This window comes from Strigops habroptila, chromosome 2 (genome assembly GCF_004027225.2).
Source record: "Strigops habroptila isolate Jane chromosome 2, bStrHab1.2.pri, whole genome shotgun sequence".
NCBI classification, from domain to species: domain Eukaryota; kingdom Metazoa; phylum Chordata; class Aves; order Psittaciformes; family Psittacidae; genus Strigops; species Strigops habroptila.
The window spans coordinates 82,202,602-82,225,516 of NC_044278.2; the positions used below are offsets into that span (position 1 = coordinate 82,202,602).

Consider the following 22,915-nt stretch of genomic DNA (forward strand, 5'->3'; position numbering starts at 1 on the left):
AAAATACATCACAAGAAACATTGAAGATTACATGCTGTGGAGATTTGTGAAGTCGAAAAACCCCAAGATTTGGAAATCTATCCTGTCAATGTGACATAAAAACTTAAGTATGATTTTTAATTAATTTATAAGCAGCAGGTATCAGAAGATTCCAGGATAAAAGAATTTCATTTCAGAGTAATACTGACATGTTTTTGTGACTTTGGAAGCCCATGGCAGACTATAGGGAATCCTTTAATGAATTTCTCCTACAAAACTATAAGAAACCCAAACTTAAATTCTAAGTACTTAACAGCTAAGGAATGTTAAAATTTTATAGTTAATGTTCAAGGATAATCAATCAGCAATGAAGCAACTGGTAGAAATTACAGGTTTGGAAATAAAAGCATTTTTATGAAGAAATGTGCATTTATAACTGTAGAAGGTTTCAGATTTCTTCCAATTTCCAATTGTCTGATAGCCCATAAGTTTTAGAAATCAGTACTTGAGCTGGCCAAAAACTCCTGCAAGTTAACTAAAAGCCCCAAAATATTTAAATGGCAGAAGGCTTGCTGTCCAGGTTTTCCTGTTTTTTTTGTATTGAGGCACTGAATTTCAGTTGACCCTTTACATTTATCTCCTCTCCTTCCTCAGTTATGCCACACCACAGTAAAATATTTCATGAATATCTCTGACACAATGAAGAAGTTTATAATAAAAGAACCAGAACAAACCCCCAAAACACCCTGTACCACAATGTAAGGTCCCCATTAGAAACTGTTCCTTCTCTTTATGTATTATTTATATGGCTCAACATGTAGAGAAAAAAAGACTGGAAGATCAAGACCTTAGGATACAATTCCTTCGTGCAGAATCAATGAGCATTACCATTTTCTCCACTTTCTTACACATTTGCTATCGCCATTACTACTCACCAAAAAAAACCAAAATAAAAAAACCTAAAAAAATAAATAAATAAAAAATTCTGTCATTGCAGCAATTCCACCTTCCCTCCCATGGCAAGGCTGGTAAGAGTCAGGAAGGTTCCGTGAAAAATTTGAAGAATCTGGAAAAGTCTTAAACACCCGCAGTGATGTCACCAGGAGATAGTTCAAAGGGACACTTATCTTTACGATGACTAAAATAAACAAATGGTATAGTAAAGGGCATATTCCGAGTATAGAGCTTAACTGCCCTGCCAGTGCCTTTTAATAAACACCGAGTTGCTGCTGGAGCAAAGCCCTATCATTTGCAATTTTTATTCCTGCCCTGCTGTTACAGTCTTTTGCTTGAGCAGTAATTAAAAATGTTTTTGCCTTATCAGGTTGTTTCTTCTTCTTCAAGCTGCAGGCTTTAATGAGCTTCTTTCGTAAGGCTTTATACTGTGAATAAACGAAACGTGATCTGAGCATCTCAATGCAACTATGGATTGTGTTTTAAGATTAAACATACAAAGGGAAATCTTTGTTGGTCTGTGCTTAGACATAGATTCCCAAGAACAGTAGCTATGAGCTGCTGCCACTCATCTTGCCACAATCTCAAACTATTCTGTCTCTTTTAAATTTTGGCGGGTTAATCCCTCAAGTCCTAAATTCTGTAATTTTCTAACTACAGTACCCCAACGCCAGGAGTTCTGATGGGAGACCAGAAGGTGAATTATTCTTTACACCTAAAGACAGGTACTTGGGTTTGTTTTCGTAATCTTTATTCCTGAACTACAGCATCGGAAAGAGATCCAGATGTAAAGTGAGTATTAAAAAAGCCTCAAATTCTTCAAACAGTAGCAAATAGAAGCTCATTACCCAAACCGATGTTACTTCCAGGTAGCACTGAGTACTGTAGAATGTCCATCAGTTGTTACAGTTTTCTCCTGCTTTGCTTTTCTACCTCTTTAATTTATCTAACAAATAAATAGGATTCTGTAGAGCTCTCTGTAAGAAACCTAATTCTGTAGATATTTCACCTGACAATGGATGGTTTAAATTGCTGAATGGACAGGAATTCCTACTATGGGACGCAGCCTCACAAGATGCACACAAACCGTGTACATGTGTGTGGGAAATGTAAAGAAGGGACAGCTTCTGCAATATTGCAGATCACAGGCAGGCTTTAGAGCACTTTACAAAAGGATACTATTACCCCCATTTTACAAAAGAAAACTTACATTAACAGTTTTACGTTTTACATCGGATTTTTACATTATGAAATGACTTATTCAAGGTTTGTCAGCAGCAGAATCTTGAATAAAACCTAGGCTGCCCAAGTTGCAGAGCAGTCCTACAAATGCTGCTCAGTACCCTCCACTGTCTTCTCTGCTATGCTATAGTGTCCTTGCAAAAGACAATAATGGTCACTAGAGGACAGCAGACATGCCTGCATTATTCATTACAGTCAATATCTGTCTTACAAAAATTAGCACCATGAAGACAAGTCACCAATACCAATGATATCATGAGAGAGATTTGGTAATAGTACGGAATCCCAATGACAGTATCGAGATCTCTAAAAGCGAAGTAAGGGTCACAGAATTTCTCCTTAGTTGGCATCAAAATACAAGAGACAGAGACCTCTGATGTTCCAGAGGACAGAAAAGCAGGCTTGCACAGTATCCCAAACTGTGATAGAGGTAAGTTACATATGTCTCTTTCTGGGTTACTTAAATGGAGACAGCTCTGTGTAAAAATGCCTCTACATCATTATTACAGGATAAGGATTTCACAGCGGTTTTCTAGAAATAGAAATTTAGCTACCAGAGTCACTGCTTGCAAGCACATTTCTAGAGGAAGACTGTTCAGATCTATGTGATTTTTTTAAATCCCATTTAAAAGCAAGTCTTAAAAATGTATTTAAAATGCAGAACTTCCACGTGAACACAGTTCTGAGATATACACATATAAAACAAAAAATGTTTAAGCGACTGCACTGAAAGGAAAAATAGAATTAAAAGCACTTCTGATATGGGCTGGAACTCCGTAGCTGATAATTTCAGTAGAGTGCTCTTCTATTTCCGTTTAGATAACAATTTGTCTCTTCGTTGTATTACTGGGAAGTCATATTAGCACACCTCATCTTAGTTATACAAGAACATAAGATTTATAAATACTGTTTGCAGTTCCATCTTACTGATTCAAAGAGAAGGAAGTAGCTGAAGAGAAGCTGAACCTAAGGCTTATTCATTCAATCCACAGGTGTTTTTTTTTTTTTTAAGGACACTACCAATCAAAAAAGGGGTTTATATTCATTAATGAAGTATGTACGAGCAAATATTTGATGTTATGTTGGGATATATATTGAAATATTTTTGGCATCTAGATGTAGGGAAAGAACATGAACTGGATAAGCTTGAATTCCTAACAAGAAAAAACTAAATGTGGTTTGAAACTGGACAATGTTCTTAGTCATATAATTTCAGGTAATACTGTGAGAAGCAGAAAGTAGGACTCGATGCTCCTTATGGGTCCCTTCTAACTTGAGATATTCTACGAAATTTTGTGGTATAGCATTACATAGGTAGCAAGATACGTAGCTGAATAGCATAAAGCTTCCTGTTCAACATCCCATACATATCTATCTATACCAATTCAAATAGCATAAGGATTTGACACTATTTACCAGCGTGGCTAGTATACAATGATCAATCTATTTCTCAATGCTACATTTACTCAAGCTGTATTCAAACTTGAGATATGAATGACTGATAACTCTACCAGCTGATATGAAACACGTTGTATCCTATTTTAAACAGCTGTGAAAATTAAATGTATTTTATTCTGCAATAATATCTTAGATTATCTTTCAAATATTGTTTTTAATAAAGGTCATTTGGGGCTTAAATTCCTATATACACCAAGTTGCCATAAACTTTCAATGCTGACATCTTCACTATTATGGTCTAATATCAAAGGTTTAAAAAAAATTTCCTGATACACATTAAGACTCAACAAAAGTCTTCTGTTTCTAGTTTCACAAATACAGACGAGCTTTCTGAAAGCTAAATTATATTTAGTTAAACAGGATTTGTGCAACAAAAAAGGAAAAACAGTCAAATAACTTGTCTACTAATAGAAGTGCACACACAGTAACTTACCTGGATGCAACATATTTTTCATACATTTCTTCCCTAGCTTTTTTGGCATCCTCTAGTTGAATTTGAAGTCTTTCAAGGCGATCTTCCTCATGTGCACAGCGAACACTAAGCTCCATGTTCTGGCGGTTAAGATAATCTTTATCTTTTTGCAACAAATTGAGGGATTGTTGTATGGTTGCCAGCTATAAAAGGCATTAAAAAGTACACTTTAATATGAACTTCAAGATAAGTATTTCACCTATGTACACATATTTTTGATTTCATTTTAATTCTCTTCTGTGAAATTAGCTGAACCAGAAGACTCTATTTACACTTACGTTTAATGTAAGGTGGTAAAGCTTTATGCTGAAAAAGGACTTTAATAAAATTACAATTTTATGAGTTCTTATTATTTATTTCTGGTAGTTGCCACCTGAAAAAGAGGTGAAGTGTCCCTTAATTTACCTCAGTATCTAAGTAGTACTGAAGTACTGAATAGTGATAGTACTGAATAGCACTATGCCAGAAATACTGACGTCAAGTCTTGGTGCCAATCTGTCATCATACTGGCTACACCATTCTCAGAAACAGAAGTGAAAAGTTTAAGGACACCAGAGAGATTATTGCTCCATAAACAAATGGTAAAACTACTAGTTCTGGGGCTGAAGTACGTTATTATTATGTATTATATAATGACATATAATTAATTAATTAATAACTTCCCAGAAATATGACCCCCAAAGCTATAAAAACATTGTGTACATGTTTCAGGTAGAACTTAGCCTTCCTGAGTCATAAAAGGACTAAAGGTTACCTAAGGGAGATACTCAAGTCAAAGGCATGGAGCAACTAGTTAAGCAGATGAAAATTCATACATAAAAAAAAGCAGCTCTTTGAGACATGCTTCTCCATCTGCCCACTTGCTGAGCACCACAGGGGGCAAGGTATAAATGCCTGTCCTATACTTTATTTTATTTAAGAAAAAACCCCACAACTGTCCTCTCTCTGCAAACAACAGGTTATGTACACATCCACAGTGAACACAGACATCTTGGATTACTACATGAACAAAGAAATCTAGGAGTTACTACCCCTCTAACTCCTCCTCCCCTGGAATAAATATTGTGTAAACACAATTGTATGCTCTTCCCATCCAGAACTTGTGATACTGTATGAGCATACACAAAAACCATCACAGACTTTGCAGGAGATTCAAGTAATCACAGTATGAAGTGGTATTTTAGTTTAAATCAGTGCTACTTTTATTCCCTCTCAGATCAATTTAGTATAAAGTTAATGAAAAAACCCATCATTGCTGTTACACTGCAGTATTTGATGCATACATACAAGCTTGATGTACATGACAATATTTTTTTGGCCATTGTTATATGCTGAGAACAAACCTGTATTTTAACATCCTCTTACAATGCTAGAACACTGATGAATAAGCAGCCTAACAATGCCTTCAGACCAATATCAAAAACAAGAATATAAAAAATATTTTCTAATAGAAACTGTTTCTTCCCTAATGTCTCAGAGAATCTCTGTGGCTAGCTGTAAAATTAGCCAGAGGACTACTATCTTTAAAGTGGTAGTTATAGCCACTAATTTATCTGTAACACTGTTATACAGAGATACTAAGGAACACAATCTCCCCTGAATTCTCTCAGGTGTAATTGGTCTCATCTATTCAGCTGCCAAAGTGTTAACACATAAAGATCCTTCAATTGATGCCTGCATGGACCAATACAGAGTCAAGAACAACCTGCTCATGCAGTACCTCCTTCACATCACATGAACACATAAATTCACAAATTAATTCAAAACAGCTAATCAATTATTTTGCTATTGTTTTGTTTTCTGAAAAGATCTCTATACAGAAACACAGCTTAAAAATAGTCTTATTTTTGCATCAAAGTTGCACTGAGCTACAAACTATCAATAATAATACCAAGCTGAAAAAGTTTCTTTCTTGAGATTCAGTAAAAGCCGCTTCTCCCTCCCAAAAAGCTGTTGCAAAGTTACACTGACATCAGATGAAGGAAAAGATACCTTAATGACTTGATAGTTTCAGATGATTTTATCCTACCTGCTTACTTAAGGTGAATAATTAATCCTGGAGGTTCAATGCAGCAATCCTCCCTACGAACAGTTTAGATGCAGAAATAGTGAAAAAGGGTACTCAGTAATGTAAACTTGTACAAAAGTCACATAGATCAAGGCAATGGACTTTGAAACATTCTCTACATATATTACTCTTTGAGTCCCTTGACCCAAAAGTTATCATACATGCTCAGTAAGGGAGCCATCACTGAAGACATTTTGTGACTCCTGGATGAATGAATTACTGAATAGAGAAGCAGCAAGGGACATTTCTCTTGACCTGACACATCTCTGGCTCTTGGAGCAGCAGAAACACACTCCCCTGTGCAAGACTAGTGCTACCAGAACGGCTGTGACTGAGATCCATCACCCTAGTGGACAGCCCTGCCCAAAAGGGAAGCAGCACTGGAATTCCTCGTCAATATGCAGTATCACAGAAAGAAGATGTCCAAGATAGCAATCTCTCTATTCACTACACAGAACTAACTTCTATAAAGGGAAACTGAAGGAAACTTCGTGCAACTGAACTATTACTTTACTAGAGTCACAAAGAAGAAAAACTATGTATTCTATGCAGCTGACATCATCTACCTTGACTTGTGCAAAGCGTTTGATGCTGTCCCACATGACATCCTTGTCTCTAAATTGGAGAGACATCAATTTGATGGATGGACCACTCGGTGGATAAAAAACTGGCTCGATGGCCGCATGCAAAGAGTTGTGGTCAATGGCTCAATGTCCAGTTGAAGACCAGTAACAAGTGGTTGTCCCTCAGGGACTGGTGTTGGGACCGATCTTGTTCAACATCTTTGTCGACGACATGGACAGTGGGATTGAGTGCACCCTCAGCAAGTTTGCCGACGACACCAAGCTGTGTGGTTCGGTTGATAAGCTGGAGGGAAGGAATGCCATCCAGAGGGACCTTGACGCGCTTGTGGGGTGGGCCGACGCCAACCTTATGAAGTTTAACCAAGCCAAGTGCAAGGTCCTACACCTGCAGTCGGGGCAATCCCAGGCACAGCTACAGGTTGGGCAGAGAAGAGATTCAGAGCAGCCCTGCGGAGGACTTGGGGGTGTTGGTTGATGAGAAGCTTAACATGAGCCGGCTTCAGTGTGCGCTTGCAGCCCAGAAAGCCAACCGTATCCTGGGCTGCATCAAAAGAAGTGTGACCAGCAGGTCAAAGGAGGTGATCCTGCCCCTCTACTCTGCTCTTGTGAGACCTCACTTGGAGTACTGCGTACAGTTCTGGTGTCCTCAACATAAAAAGGACATGGAGCTGTTGGAGTGAGTCCAGAGGAGGGCCATGGGGATGATAAGGGGGCTCAACCACCTTCCGCATGAAGACAGGCTGAGAAAGTTGGGGCTGTTCAGCCTGGAGAAGAGAAGGCTGCGTGGAGACCTCATAGCAGCCTTCCAGTAACTGAAAGGGGCCTGTAAGGATGCTGGGGAGGGACTCTTCATCAGGGACTGTAGTGATAGAACAAGGGGTAGTGGGTTCCAACTTAAACAGGGGAAGTTCAGGGTAGATATAAGGAAGAAGTTCTTTACAGTGAGGGTGGTGAGGCACTGGCATAGGTTGCCCAAAGAAGTGGTAAATGCTCCAGCCCTGGCAGTGTTCAAGGTCAGGCTGGACAGAGCCTTGAGTGATATGGTCTTGTGCAAGGCACCCCTGCCCAGGGCAGGGGGGTTGGAACTAGATAATCTTAAGGTCCTTTCCAACCCTAACCATTCTATTACTCTATGATTCTATTGATGTCTAGAAAAAATCATACACAACAAAACATAAGCCATATAGTAGCTCTGCCCTGCTGTCACTATTGATCAGAAAGAGTTAAAGCAAGTTATAATTAGTTCTGTACCTTTTGAGGGATAGAACATACTCACAAGCATTCAGCCTTCACTGGTAAATTTTGCCCTTGGGCCTCCCAGGTTCCTGAACTTATTGCCAGAGTTCAGCAAGCTGAAGCAAACAAAGACTAAGCTAGAGACTGAGAAAAATGGCATGTACGTAATGCCTAAGGAAAAATGAAAAGCACTTGACCAATGTTGAGGGAGATAGCCAATGCTGTTGTGAGCTTGGCCAGCTGTTTGAAAGATCATAGCAAGTGAGCAGGGCTTCTGATGACCAGAATCCACCTTCAAGAAGGAAGACCCAGGGAACTGTGGGTTGCTGAATCTAACCTCAGTCTCTGCAAAGGTTAGATTGTAGGAGGAAACAAATCCACCTGCAAGCAATATCCATGCATACTGAAGGATAAGGTGACTGAAAACAACTAGCACAGATTTACCAAGGCCAAACTGTGCCTAGCAAACCTGACAAGTAAGTTGGCTCTATGGATGGGGGGACAGCTGTTCATGTCACGTAAACTTTTGCATGGCTTTTAGCCATCTCCCGTAACACCTCTATGGAAAAATGGGCAAAATATGGACTGGATAGGCAAACATCAGTGGAGCAAACTAAACACGAGCCAGAAGTGCGCCCTGACAGCAAAGGTGGCCAAGTGCCTACTAGGCTATATTAGCAACAATGAAGAAAATAGTCTCAAGAAAATTATTATTATCCTGTGTTCAATACTTGTGAAACTGTACTTGGTGTACCATGTCCCATTCTGAATTCCTCCCGAAGACACACATTAACATACTGGAGCAAGACCAGAATTGCTCTGCCAAGATGGTCATGGACTGCAGTGCATGATGTACAAGGGTTTGAGAGAAATGGTTTTCTTCAGCCTTCAGAAACGAAATCTGGCTGGGGAAAAATCTTGTTATCTTAACCTATCTAACTGGAATGCATAGAAAGAGCCAGGCTCTTGGAAGTGCATAGTGACAGGATAAGGCAGCAACAGAAAAAACCTGCAACAGCACTGATTAGATTTTACGAAAACATTTTCACAAAGAGGGTGGATAAACACTGGAACAGATTGTCCAGAAAGGCTGTGGAACCTCCATCCTTGGAGGTATTCAAAACCTGACAAAAACCCTAAGTAACCTGACCTAAGCTGGCTCTGCACTGCACGGGAAGGTTGGATCAGCTGGTCTCCTTAGAATCATTCTAATCTAAATTATTCCATGATCCTACAGGCGACCCTGACAGACTTGATTAGACAAAGAATCAAATTCCTGAGGTGAAGAAATAGACAATTACTGAAATAAGAACTTTACCTCTTTTGATAAGTCATTTCTTTCTTTAGCTTGTGCTTTGTGTGACACCTCTAATATTTCATATTTTCTTCCGAGTTCTGACAATTCATGTTCAAATGCATCACGTTCACTGTTAAAATAAAGTGAAACTATTAGATGAATAAAGCGTAACAAACAAGATTCCTGTGCATTTGTAATCCCTCAGCCTTTCAGTTCATGATACTGACTTCTTCCAACCAGTCACTCACAGGGCAACTAGTGATAATCTTACCTTTGCAAGTTATTAACACCTGCAACAGTACCTTATTATATGAAAGAATTTTCTTCATTTCTAAGTATTTAAAAAATAATCCTAAATTATAACACAATAATCATGAATTCCCATCATAAATTATTTCATTCTTCTCTGATAATTATTCCTCAGTGCCACTTTGGGCTATACATTTCTCTTAGCAATGAACTGTAAGTACCCTTGTCCATCCTTTTAGCTTGATGATACTTCCCACAACATGCTCTTGAATCTTTTGCAGCCATCGAAATCTGATGAAAAAGTAAATCTACTTCCTTCCTATCTTCCTAATCAAACAGAAAACAATGTATACTTATTCTTGGTTGCTACTCTCCCTTATATACAGTCTCTTGACACGAGAGGAGGTTGTACTACTCTTTTCATGTTTAAAATATACATGACACAGCTGCAAAAATTACGTTGGTTTCCTGAATAAGAGTGCTTTCCATATGCACAAAGGAGCAGCTCTGTCTCCACTCTATCTGACCCTGTCAGAACAGTGAAATGAATGAGCCAGTATGAGCTTGCAGTTTGGAAAAAAGCTAACCAGTTTTATATTAAGCATAGCATAGTTTTAAAACTGAGATAACTTGTAGTACACCAGAACTAGAAGATTTGACATGGCACTTTTAAAGACAGAAACAAGCCTGGAAGTGATTAACTCCTGCAACGCTCCCAAATATCCTCATGCAGTCATGCCAACAGTGCTCTCCCCTCCCCTTCGTCTGTGCCTACCCAGATGAATACAACCTACTCTCTCAAATATAGTTTTGGCACATTCATTCATACCTTTTTTCAACTCAAGACTATTTTAAATGTACACTCTTAAACACTGGGGCCATTCACATCAACATTATTACAGTTCACTTATTAAGATGCAGTTACACACAGGAAGCAAACCATAGCATCAATCCATCCTATTTGCAAAAAGCTTCCAGGTAGATTCCGAGGTTGTTTTAGTACATGTCTCTGTGAACAGTTATCCAGAATAAAGACTCTCCTTCAAATGATTTAGTGGCAAAGTCATTTGTGTCAGTAACTATGACTGAGTTCATTCAGTGTGAACAACTAAGGAGCTGACAGGGTGTTTTCTATTCGTAATCTCAATTTTTTAATCCATTCCCCAACAAATGTGCCAAAGGCCAGATTTCATGTACTGGCAAGCACATTAAATAAGCCATTTGGGAGCTGGACTGTGAAGTATACATCTATGAATGTATTTATAGAAAGTCAATTTTCATTATTTCGCAGTTGTTTACAAGATGCACATTCAAAGCACAGGCTAGAACTGTAAAATCTGTATTTTAAAAATGAAGATACACTGAAACCTTCTGCAGTTAAACCAATTCACTAAAGTAACCCTACGACAGAGGGTTACTTTACAGTAACAGACTCTGAGTTCTTATAACAGCTTTTTCAAATTCGTGGTTACAAGGCTATCTTAAGTTATAAATATTAATTCCTAAGGTCCTGAACTCTTAATTTGCTGTGTAGTCACCACACAGTAGAGCACAGGGCCTTTTGTTAGATCATTGTTTTTATTCTAGGAGAAAAAGAGTACTTGTTCTAAGCTGCTTGGCATCAGCAGCTCTCATTTCTTTGGTTGCAATGTGACTGGTAGGCTCTTCTGAAAACACAGTAAATCCCTAAATATTAACTTTCAGGGAGATAATTTGGTGCATCAGATTTCAACAGGTTGTTCATCTTATGACTGTAATATACTACAGGAGCTAATTGAACCAGCAGTGGATTGAGGTAAGGAAAAATATCTGTGGTGTACATAAGCCAAAAAATCAAATTAAAAACTCTAGTCAATCAAGGTTGAAGTTTTTCTCTTAACATTTGTATGTAAGTAGAACATTTGAATTATAGATACCTACCATTTTACTTTATCATAGTTCTCTTGTCTGTAATCGCCTTGCTGAATCATTTGCTTGGTATCAGCCAGTTCCAGTGTTAAACGCTGGCATCTAACCTCAAGTTCTGACCGAGTCCTCCTCTCATCTTCATAGGTCTAGAAGGTAAGACATTTTGAAACTATCAAAGCTACACTGATATTTACTTAAAGCAATCACCAACTAAGTTTTGTGAAGACCTCTTATGAACATTCAAGTAGTACTATTTGTATTTGGAAATCCAGCAGGTATCACAAAGTAACCAGCTGTACTGATACTCAACTTGTTTTTATCTTATTCTAAATAGCTGATTAACGTACCTATATTTTCTAACACATCTGTCCACTGGCACAACTTCCAAGACCAGTAAACCTCATATATACAGCTGGTGGTCTACAAACCTATCATAGGAGCACAAAAGTCACACTTGCTTTACAATACTTTCAAACAAGTTTCCCTGTGAAGATACATGCTAGTCAAGTCGGAAATCTCAGCAACTTCTCTCATTACATAGAAAATTTCAGTTACTTCCAAACTGTATCTGGAAACTTATGTTTGCTGAAGCATATTAGAATCATAGAACAGTTAGGGTTGGAAAGGACCTTAAGATCATATAGTTCCAACCCCCCTGCCCTGGGCAGGGGTGCCTTGCACAAGGCCATATCACTCAAGGCTCTGTCCAGCCTGACCTTGAACACTGCCAGGGCTGAAGCATTTACCACTTCTTTGGGCAACCTACGCCAGTGCCTCACCACCCTCACTGTAAAGAACTTCTTCCTTATATCTACCCTGAACTTCCCCTGTTTAAGTTGGAACCCATTACCCCTTGTTCTATCACTACAGTCCCTGATGAAGAGTCCCTCCCCAGCATCCTTACAGGCCCCTTTCAGATACTGGAAGGCTGCTATGAGGTCTCCACGCAGCCTTCTCTTCTCCAGGCTGAACAGCCCCAACTTTCTCAGCCTGTCTTCATGCGGAAGGTGGTTGAGCCCCCTTATCATCCTCATGGCCCTCCTCTGGACTCACTCCAACAAAATATTATCCAAAGCTTTGGTGGAGGAAGTAAAAAAAGGAAAAAGAAAAAGGTGTTTATTTGCTTATTTAATGGTCTATCAGCCTTAATTTCCATTTTCCCTTCTTTGCCCTCCTCATATACTTTGAGAGACTACTATGCAAACTAGAAAAAAGGACCAAAGCAAGACAACACATATAAAGCATCTGTCTTTTAAAACACTGGTTATTCTTTTTGAAGATAACCAGATTTCCTAATTATTATACTCCTCTCTCCCACCCCCCACAGGAATAGAAGACGTCTGTACCTTAATCCCCGATCTATACTCCATTTCTCAGATTTTTCTACAAAGTAGGCATTTATTTTCACAAATTTATCTTATTTGCTTGTCCTAAATGATGTACTACTTGGCAATTTCTTCACAAAACCAATGAAAAAATAATTCTCAGCCACCTTGCTAGGGAAAACCGATGGACAGCACAAAGAATTGCCTGTTAAAACCTTGAGAATATCTTCTGGACATCTAGATTTTTTTTCCATCTTCTGTTTCTCAGAATGCTGCTGAGTTCTGTTTTTTTTCTGCTATGGTTTATACATTGCAAGCTCGATAATGGATTCTTGATAAACAAAAACTCCATCTGGTTTTATCGAATGGACATCACAATATTATTCGTTAAGGTGAACACTGCTTTAAGATGTGATTATTGAACTAACCATTTAGCAACTGCAAATTAAATTTATTTTGCAATGAGGGACATTGTATGAGTGCATAATTTTTTAACATAAACTGAGCGCTATGCTTTATACATTATGAGAGAGGACAGTAATTGTGTCTAGCTGGTGTTTCATAGACAAGAAAAGTTTAGGACAGCAGCATATACATAATGGATGACTCCTAAACACAGCTTTGTAGGAGGAATGAACACAAGGATAATACTCTGGGATAGGGATGGAAACACACAAAGAACACTGACTAAATTCACAGACACCATAAACTGAAAGTCTGACAGAATGCCTTCTTGAAAAAATACACCGAAATTCCCGTAAGACACTACAGAAAAGCTCCCTGAGCTACTAAACATACTGTAAGTATCCTATTGATAAATAAGAATTTTTTGGTCTATATTTTACAAATCACATTAGATGACAACACTGAGAAAGTCTTCATGAGGATTTTGGATGGCATATCATTAAGAACATGTCATCTAAAGACACAACTGTTCATCATCCTAACCTACTGGTATATATGGCTTATTTTTATGTTTACCCTAGTTTATATACATTACGCAAACCAACACTATAGAACAGTTTCTTCTTAAACCAATTACCATGCCACCATTTATGAAAATGGCATTATCATAATGGTAAAGCCTCCATCTGATGTCTTTAAAAGTGTTGTCTACAAGTTAGCTAGAATTTCAAATACATAACACAAGTGCAAGCGTGCAGTACAAGCATGACTCGTCTTGCAATAGGAAATGGGGGTAAGGACACTTAACTTTTAAATGTAAATTGAAAGATTAAGTTTGGATACAATTAGTCTGCAGATATCCTGTGCCATTCTGCTGCTAATACCATGCTGAAATTCATACACCTTTCACAGAAGATCCTACAGTATTACACATTTAACAACTAGAAGACAACAACCAGAAGTACAAAATTAAACTGGTTAACCTCTGGACAAATTTGTCATAAACAGCTCTAAAGCACCAATTTACAGAACAGTGAAATATCTACAAAACCAATGCCTTTTAACACCTGAGACCTAAACAAGTTTTGAATTTTATTTAACAAATCAGTTGCTAATATCATGGTAATGTCATATAACAATATGCTAACTCCAAGGAAGGAGAGAGAAGTTAAATGCTACTTTTGAAAAGTGATACTAAGACATAACTAAAGCATCAAACTGTTAAACAGATAATTAAAGAGGGGATGTTTTGGTTTATTTGTTTTTTAAAGATTTACTGTAATTCTTGAAGAAATACTACACAGGTCATTGTTTTCCAACTATCTAATCTCTTAGGTATCAAAGCTTTATATTAATCACAGGAAGAAATACACAATGCAAGCTCATAAACAGCGTACAGGTTAACACACAAAACCCCCTATATGGTAAGCATATCTCCAGGTAGCAGATACACAAGCTTCTGGACTTCTATAGCAATACATCTTAAAGACATACAATCAAGCTGCCTGTGCTTAGGAAGAATAAGCCTTGCTTTGCATGTAGTGAAGTTAATTAAGTTTATAACAATGTCCATATGCCCTGAACTGATTTTAAGATCTCTGCAAAGGAACAGCATTATCTTTCAATTTATCTTCAAGCGATAACTTGGAAGTCATGATGAACAGCTTTGTCCTGCTGAAGCAAAAAGGGGCTTTTAAAAGGATCAAGATATAGATCACTTTCAAGGACATGAATGAGGTCCTAGAAATAACACCAATAAATAAAAATAACTTAAGCCAGCCCACAAATGTGGAGGAAAAAAAAAAGGGGGGGGGCAAATAGTACTTCCTCACATGGAACACAACTGTGATGATCCTGCCAAAGAGTAACTTTTCTTCAGCTTCTTATTAATTTTTGCTACTACAGAGTAGCAACTCAGATGAGGTGGTTAAAACAAACGAATCTGTCATATGTGAGATGGGTAGGCAAACATTGCCTAAAGAAATTCTTAACAGAGCTGTCCAAGAGACCCAGTATTAACCAGTGAAGGTTGTTTCTGCAGAACACATGAAGCAGTCCCTACCAAGAATCGTTTCCATTTGGTTTACAAACACTGCCAACAGATGGATGTTCTGAGCAAGAAGATTCTGAGCTTGCCAAATGTACGCTATTTAAAAACCAAACTGGTAGAGAAACTAAAGATCTAAGGACAGACCTCAGTTTTATGTTATCCTCCATCTGGAACGAACAGCAGCTTATAGCACATCACTTGAATGAACATCTCTCTAACTTCCAAGTACAAAATTTGGGTGACATACTTTTTGAACAAAGTTAGTGACACGTAATACATGGTAGGGATTAGCTGATCTTTCAAAAAGTCTTTGGGGATAAGAAGATAAACAACAGAATTGCGGGGAAAAGATTAATCAGCCAATCAAGCAGAAGTAGGATGACTTCTTCACACTGTCTACAGATGAGCCTGTGGAAGACAGTGATCCTGCTTTTAAAAAGCTTATTTAAAAGAACTTCATCTTTGAAGGATCACTTACACAAGCCAGCACTTTCTGTTTGTATCCTAAGGTACCTAAAGGTCCTAGGCAAATGTAAAGCTACTATACTATTGTAATGTGAAAAACAATTGCCTCAAGTTATTTGGATGAAGTGTTGCTACTTAGTAAAGATAACATTTTGCTTCAATCTGTTTACACAGTATGTATTCAAAAATTATTGGTCAATACATTATTTATTTGAATACAACTGCCCAGATATCAGGAAGAAGTTACACATAACTGGATGTCGTGGTTTAAGCCAGGACACTGGATAAGACATCTCTTCTAGTATATCTAGAGATGTCTTATGTTGATACGAAATTGGCAATCTGTCAAGGCACTCCTTGCCACTAAAAATTATAAATAAAATGTCAAGCTACTTCCAAAATAGGGAAGCTCTGCAAGAAAGATAGGAAAGAAAAGCTTTGGCACAAGTGCCAAAGAAAGTGGTATATAAAAAGTATATAAAAAGCTCTTTCTCTCTCTGGGTCTGAGCTGTCCAGAATCTTCAGTGAAATATTTTCAGGTGAAAAGCATCTTTGAGATCATTGCATTAGACACTGGAATTAAGCCATTTGGTACTTCTGAATAACAACTAGCAGTCTATATGAGCCATTGGTATACATCAAGAGGTAGAAAGATACCGGGCAGAAAAGGAGCTTTCATAGATACATAAGTTTTCTTGAGACTTAGAAATGTTAAACTGCTGCCCCAAGATAACAGTTATTGGTAGAATTTTTTTATTTGCAGTTTTTTTCATGAACAAGGTAAATATTAACAATAATGAAGGCAAGAAGGCACGTATCCCACCTCAGACTGAGGCCTCATCTGTCCTTTCTAGAGAGAGATGTGAAGACCAAGTAAGCAAAGCACTCCTTGAAAGAATTGGTGTCAGGGGACTGGGGAAGGGTTTTTAAGTGCAGTGTTGAATTACAGATGTGCAAACTTCAGAAGGGATCTTAGGGAACATAGTCCTTCTGGAGTAGCAATGGTAGTCTCAATTTTATAACATTCAGATACATCTAGTGGTGACTGATCCTTTGAGTCAGACTGATCCTTTGAGCAATAGCTTAGTTCACTCTTTGAAGACCATAGAAATATTTTTCCTCCAGCTGGGAAACATTATCACAGAGAAAATTGTTAGGTATGCCTAGCTAAACCTGACAGCTACTAATCCTGATTCAGAGACAAGGTCTTGGAAAGGATCTTTGTCCTACATACATCCAGCTTTGTCTTTAGGCTAACCATAGCTTTTAGATAACTGTCATACTATAAATTTGATTGCAAGTCCTAAAGGCAACTTTACAGGGAAAAAAAAAAAAAACCCAAAAAAAAAAACCCTAAAGAAAGGAAACCTTGATAAAACTGTATCAAGACAGAATTCCAGGAAAACATTGCCAGAAACTCACAGCCAGAGAAGAAAGCAATACTTAATCTTCTAGACCTACAAAGAAAAGCAGAATTTCCTTCGTAGACTCTCTCCCAGTCTTGAGAGAAACACATAAGTAGTAAATTACATCTGTTTGAGGGAAGGTTCTAACCACTTTAGAAGCAAACAACTCTGAAAATAGTACACTGATGTTGACCATGGGAACACACATCAGAAGCTGGTTTTGCTTCTGGGAAGCTCCTGGTAATACAACGCTACAGCTGGACTTCCCTCTATCTGTATCTCTGAAGGTGGTGGTGCCAACATTATTTATACTTCAAGTACTGAGTGCTGTAAAAGAAGGACCAAAACAAGCCTAGTGGAAGGCGTCCCTGCCCATGTCGGGGGGGTGGAACAAGATGATCGTTAATATCCCTTCCAACCCAAACCAGTCTATGATTTGGTAACAGATCAGTCAGCACTGCAATACGAGAACACGGCTTTTACCAGTTCCAAAGCCTCCTCCCCAGTCTGTTGTTGCTGCACCTAGAATAAAAGGAGCTGCACTGGTCTAAGTCATGGATGGAATCGCTGTGTATAGAGCGCCATTAACTCTGTGGTAGTACTGCAGAATCACTTAGACTGACCACTTTAAAAACAGAAAGTGGTGACAGAGATCTTTTCACACTAGCTGTGTTTATCAGATTATGTTCCAGTGCTAGAAATCAGTCTTCACGCTGTTCTCTGCTACCAGTTGTCAGAAACAGCTCCCTATCCTCCTGGGTCTGTTACAGATTCAGCAGGCTTTGATTAAGTGCTAACTCAGAGCAGCAACAGACAATCAACAAGAGAACTTTGTTACCAAGTTGTAAAGTTTTAGTGGTCTTACTCCTAGGATACTAAGAATTAAATGAGTGCTGACAGAGGCTGATACACACTTAGGACCTTCTACCCCTTCTGAACAAACAAAACATATTTTCATATACCTAGAATACAAATACAGGTGATAAAGATTTGAAAGATGTCTTTCATGTCCTAAAGTCAGCAGTTTTGCCTACTACAAATGAATTAATGAGTCGCCTAGAGATAAGAACATGAGGATTTGTCAAGTCTTAGAAACTTAGTTTCAACAAGGCTACAGTGACAATTCAATTTTTAGAGAATGAAGCTTTCTAGCTGATACAGCTGGATGCCTATAAACTCAGTTGGCTGAGAGGCCACAATGCCAGGCCACTGCACTCGCTTTCATGCCAGGTGAGGTCTGTTGTGCCACGAATGAGTTTCTCTTGGTGGGTGTCCCCTCATGCCCCCCCCCCCCCCAAAAAAAAAAGGCAGCATGTAGCAAAAAAAGATTTGGTGGGTTCAAAGACCTTATTTTATATAACCAGTAGTCAGACATATTGGCTCATCATAGTAACATCCAGACAATAGAACTGTGCTACTCTTCTTTCTCACAATACAGTATATAAGGGCTCATGAGCAAAGAAAACAAAATAATGTGCCTTACGTTCATACTCCAAAACAAGAACAGTGAAATTAGAGCTCATTTCCTTTGACCAAATTAAAGGACTACAGCCACCCTGTCACAAAATAACAGAGCTGAAACTAGGCAATGGCTGTCTGATGAATTCATTTCACATTTAAATTTTCCTAGAGTTGGCTTAATATATTAGACAAGTTTGAATTTTCCTTCAAACTTTTTCAGTTCTTTGTTGGCTAGACTTTCCTGAGTCTATGCCCAATTGTCTCGTATTTCTCATTAGCTTATTTCTAGGCGAATATCTACACATATGAAACTTACTCAAACCTAATCTGTCAGCAACGAACAACCAGAAAAGCCCCAAGCCATTAGTAGTTTATCGAAAGATTTGGTCTAAGCATGTATTTTAGTTCCTTTCTATATTCCACAAAGAAGAAAAAAAAACCCAGCATGTTGAAACTCATTAGGAAGAGCGTTAATTATCTGCAATAGTAGGAAGAAAAAAAAATGCTTATTGTAGGAAGTGGTTTATTCTCACAGACAGAAGAAAAAAAAAAAGAAATAGATTGTCTTAACTTCAGTGATGACTGCATTTCAGATATCTGTATTAGTAGTTTCCGAAAGAAGTTTTAAACCCAGAACAGACACGTTGTTAATAAATAATGTAGAGAACAGAAATGTTGCAACTGTTGGAGAAAACTTAAGGAATATTGGATGGGAAATCAGAGAAAGGATATGAAGAGTGTAAGTTCTTTAAAAACAGGAAAGAAGCTTCAGCAACTGTTTCATGTGTCTGGTAATAAAGAATGACTGGAGTACCACAAAAGCAGTAAAACAAGAGTATAAGAGCTTAAGTGACTCTGAATGAAACTGTGCTTTATTTCCTACTGATAAATTCCTTGCAATAAAGCCTAACCTTATTGAAGGAACCCAAATAAGTAAGTTACCCTGAGAGTACACCTTGAAACCACTTCTTCGTAAACTGCAAGAGATGCATACGTACATTAGATTTAGTGTACTAAGCACATTAGAGATTCTGAAGTACCCTCTCGTATTGGTGATATTCCTTATTATCTGAAGCAGTCTGAGGTACCTTGTTACATTGTCACTAGGTCAAATCTGAACTTGTCAGAAGCAAAACAGAGACTTTTAAGTCTCTCTGTACATAAAATACCTCATCTCAGGTCACATACACATCACCTCTGCATAATGGATATGGTGAAGGCTTGGGTGTGGGGAAGTGTTACATATGGAAAAACTGTAGTAAGTGAACTTACCCAAAACCTAAGAATCCTAAGGAGTAATTGTTATTAACAACTGTAAGCCCTATTTTTAACTTGCGACATTTCAACACCTGGATCTCTTCCCTGATTGGTTTTGCTTGGTTTTGGTTGGAGTTTTTCCTTTAAAATGAGGTATTCTTTCTCACTAATTGTCTCTCATTTTAAGCATGATTATGGAAACAGGGTATAAGCATTCAAAGAACCGCCTCAGTTCAACACAGTCAACATTCTAGTGCTTTCTCATCAGCATCAAAAGCATAGTAAACGTCAAACTTTGAAAAATAAGATCAGTAGGAAAGGTGGATACTGCCACCATGTGGTATAAAAGAACAAAATTGTAAGTTTCTATATTAAAGGCCAATGTACCAAGAAAATTGTTTCTAGCAAAACTTTGATTATTGTTATCTACTATGCTGTTACGCTGCTGTATCAAAAATTAACACAGATGTCAGTCAAATCTCAGAAGGCTGAAATCCTTCTGTAGAATTTTATTCAATCAAAGCACATTAAAAGTACAATGAAGGAAAATGCTCAGGTAAATCAGTTAACAGGATTAATTTAATCTCAATTATGGCTAGAGATGATGACACAAAATAATGCTGAAGCACATAAATGCACAAATTTTATTGACTACTTTTAATTCAATCAAAAAGAGAAATGAAAATATTATGAATTTCACAAAGATAATCCCGTATAATTAATTTCTCTTTACAGCTGATTATTCCATAAGTAAATTCTGAAGAAAACAAAAAAAAGCTGTAACTAAAGAATAAGGTCAGAAGTAGTAAACCGACAGTGGCATTCAAGTCCCTGCTAGCCACGACTTGGATAAATACACACTAGGTACCCGAAACTGTCTTATCATAACTCCAGATTTATGCAGAACTAAGCTAAAATACAACTCTTCCTAGCTGTATACGCACTAAGAATTCTATAAATATTCATAAATACCTTAAAAATTATGTTCTTCGTATACTGTTTCAACTCCTTTGCTCTTTGAAAATAAAAATTAAATATATTTAGATAATTTGTTTCTCTACTTCTGGCATCTATACCTTACCTGAAATTATCTTTTTCTTTACTATAGAAATAAATAGGAAATTCAAATGTATAACAAGTTGAAAAGCAAAAGAGAAGATGCAACTCCAAAGAATTCTTTAAAAATGCATTTTTATGTTATCTAAAACTAAAGGTGCAGCAACTCACTACTACTAAGACATCATCATCTTGAAAACTGTACACTGAACCACCACTCTCTATCTACTGCTGGGTGGATCTCCAGTCTCAGCTTCCCTGACTTGAACCTTGCCCTCAGAAAGCACAACATAGCTGGTAAGAGTCTATCCTTAACATTACCATGAGCAAATCTTACAGGGTAGCTGTAATGCAAAATTAGCTGTTATACGAGGACATCTATAGCATGCTTTTCCTTTCCCTCCCACCTCAGCTCTCCTACCCCTACTAATTTTTATACAGCAAAAAAATCTTTTATATCTTAAACATCAATAATGATTTGGAGAATGAGGTTTTTGCAATATACATATATTTATACAGTTTCTTCATTGAAATAATTAAGATGCACAGACCTCTGTCAGATACTTCAGTTGTGATTTGTACCCACTTAGTTCTTCTGTTAGGCTCTCTTTTTTCATCTGTAGATCACTTAACTCTTTTCTTAAGGAATGGACTACTTCATAGAATCGGATCTAGAACAAGACATATATTCAAAATTGAGACTAGCAAAATTGCAATCGCAAAGCCACAATTAAAAAACAAAACAAAACAAACCCCAGCCTAACATTTTATGGCAATAATTCACCAAATCATTTCCAGTGCAAATGAGGAACCTGGTTGGGGCTGGGGAAATGTTAAAGCAAAGACAATGTCTTTCTTTAAGAGATTGACAGCAGTAGCAAAGAAATAATCAGTTTGTGTTTGGCACTGAATAAAAAAAGGAGGAATAAAGGCAAAGATATACATGTCTGTTCAACTAAGGCAGCTCTCAGTCAGGCTGCCCGATTAAAAACCTGCTAATGGACCACATGTTCCCACCTTCTTACTTGTGCCAACCTTAGGGCCTATTTGCGTAACTCTGTAAAAAGGTTAAAAAAAAAAAACTAACATAAAACTCCAGCCTATTTAGCAATAAACCAACTTAACCTGCCAACTGCTCCCAAGCCAATATAAATTTTTATGGGGTGTGTAGAAAGGGAGGGAGATTAGTTTTGTTTTCTGACAGTTCTGTGCGCTGATTCCACAGCAAAATGCAAGAGCAAGCACGGGAAGCGGGAACAGCCCATGATCAAGAAAAACCATGACGCCCCCCCCCCACACACACATACACACACTCTCAGCAGTGACAGGCTGCTGCACGGGTTCAGCTGCATCGTGCAACTACACCTCTGAAAGACTCTGCTAAATTAACACTGGGGAAAAAAAAAAAAAAGGCCGTGTAAAAGGATTTAAAAAAGAAAAGAAATAAAAAAATTCCTGTAACAGATACTCCTCACTCTTCCCCCACTCCACTCACAGGCATAGTCTCAGACAAGTAAGTCTCAAATCCATAGAACTTTTCCAGAACGTTTCTACTGAACAATAAAAAATACTAGTAAAACACAGTAGTAAAACCATACAGCCAGTAGTAAAAACCAAACCCAAAACCCCCAAAACAAAAAGACAAAAGAGACAAAGAAGAAAGAGCTTTTTTTGATATACACCCACACACATGTACACAGATGTTATTACTCCTAGATTAACTTGATACCTTATAATGTTTGTTTTGGGGGATGAAAAGAAAAGAATAGATAATTCAGCACTATTTTCATGCAAAAGCTTCTCCATGCCCCCCTATCATTAATGTTTTGTTTGATATATGATTAAAGAAGAAATACAAGCAAGAAAGCACAGATAAAGTATTCAAGAGCAAGCTGTACTACACTTCCATGCAGAAGACAAATCTGTTTTGCTACCTGTAAACAGTAGAAGACAAAGAAAAGTCCCAGGTATATTCCATATAATTGACAGCATACAGTTCTAAAAAACACAGAAGCCATGGAAATTTGCGATGTAAAGATAGGT

The 22,915-nt window shown here is 37.7% G+C and overlaps 1 protein-coding gene across 5 annotated transcripts in view; it reads right to left on the minus strand.

Moving 5' to 3' along the window:
- Positions 1–22,915, minus strand: part of PIBF1 (progesterone immunomodulatory binding factor 1) — a 118,895-nt gene that overhangs the window by 87,443 nt on the left and 8,537 nt on the right. For all 5 annotated transcript variants that reach the window (XR_003990271.1, XR_003990270.1, XM_030477527.1 and 2 more), the window contains 4 exons: positions 21,424–21,543; positions 11,460–11,593; positions 9,312–9,420; positions 4,067–4,248 (listed from right to left, as the gene is read on the minus strand). Coding sequence is in view for 3 of the 5 variants with exons in the window: in XM_030477527.1 (XP_030333387.1) it covers positions 4,067–4,248; positions 9,312–9,420; positions 11,460–11,593; positions 21,424–21,543 (545 nt within the window). In the remaining 2 variants the exon portion in view is untranslated. The remainder of the gene's footprint in view (positions 1–4,066; positions 4,249–9,311; positions 9,421–11,459; positions 11,594–21,423; positions 21,544–22,915) is intronic.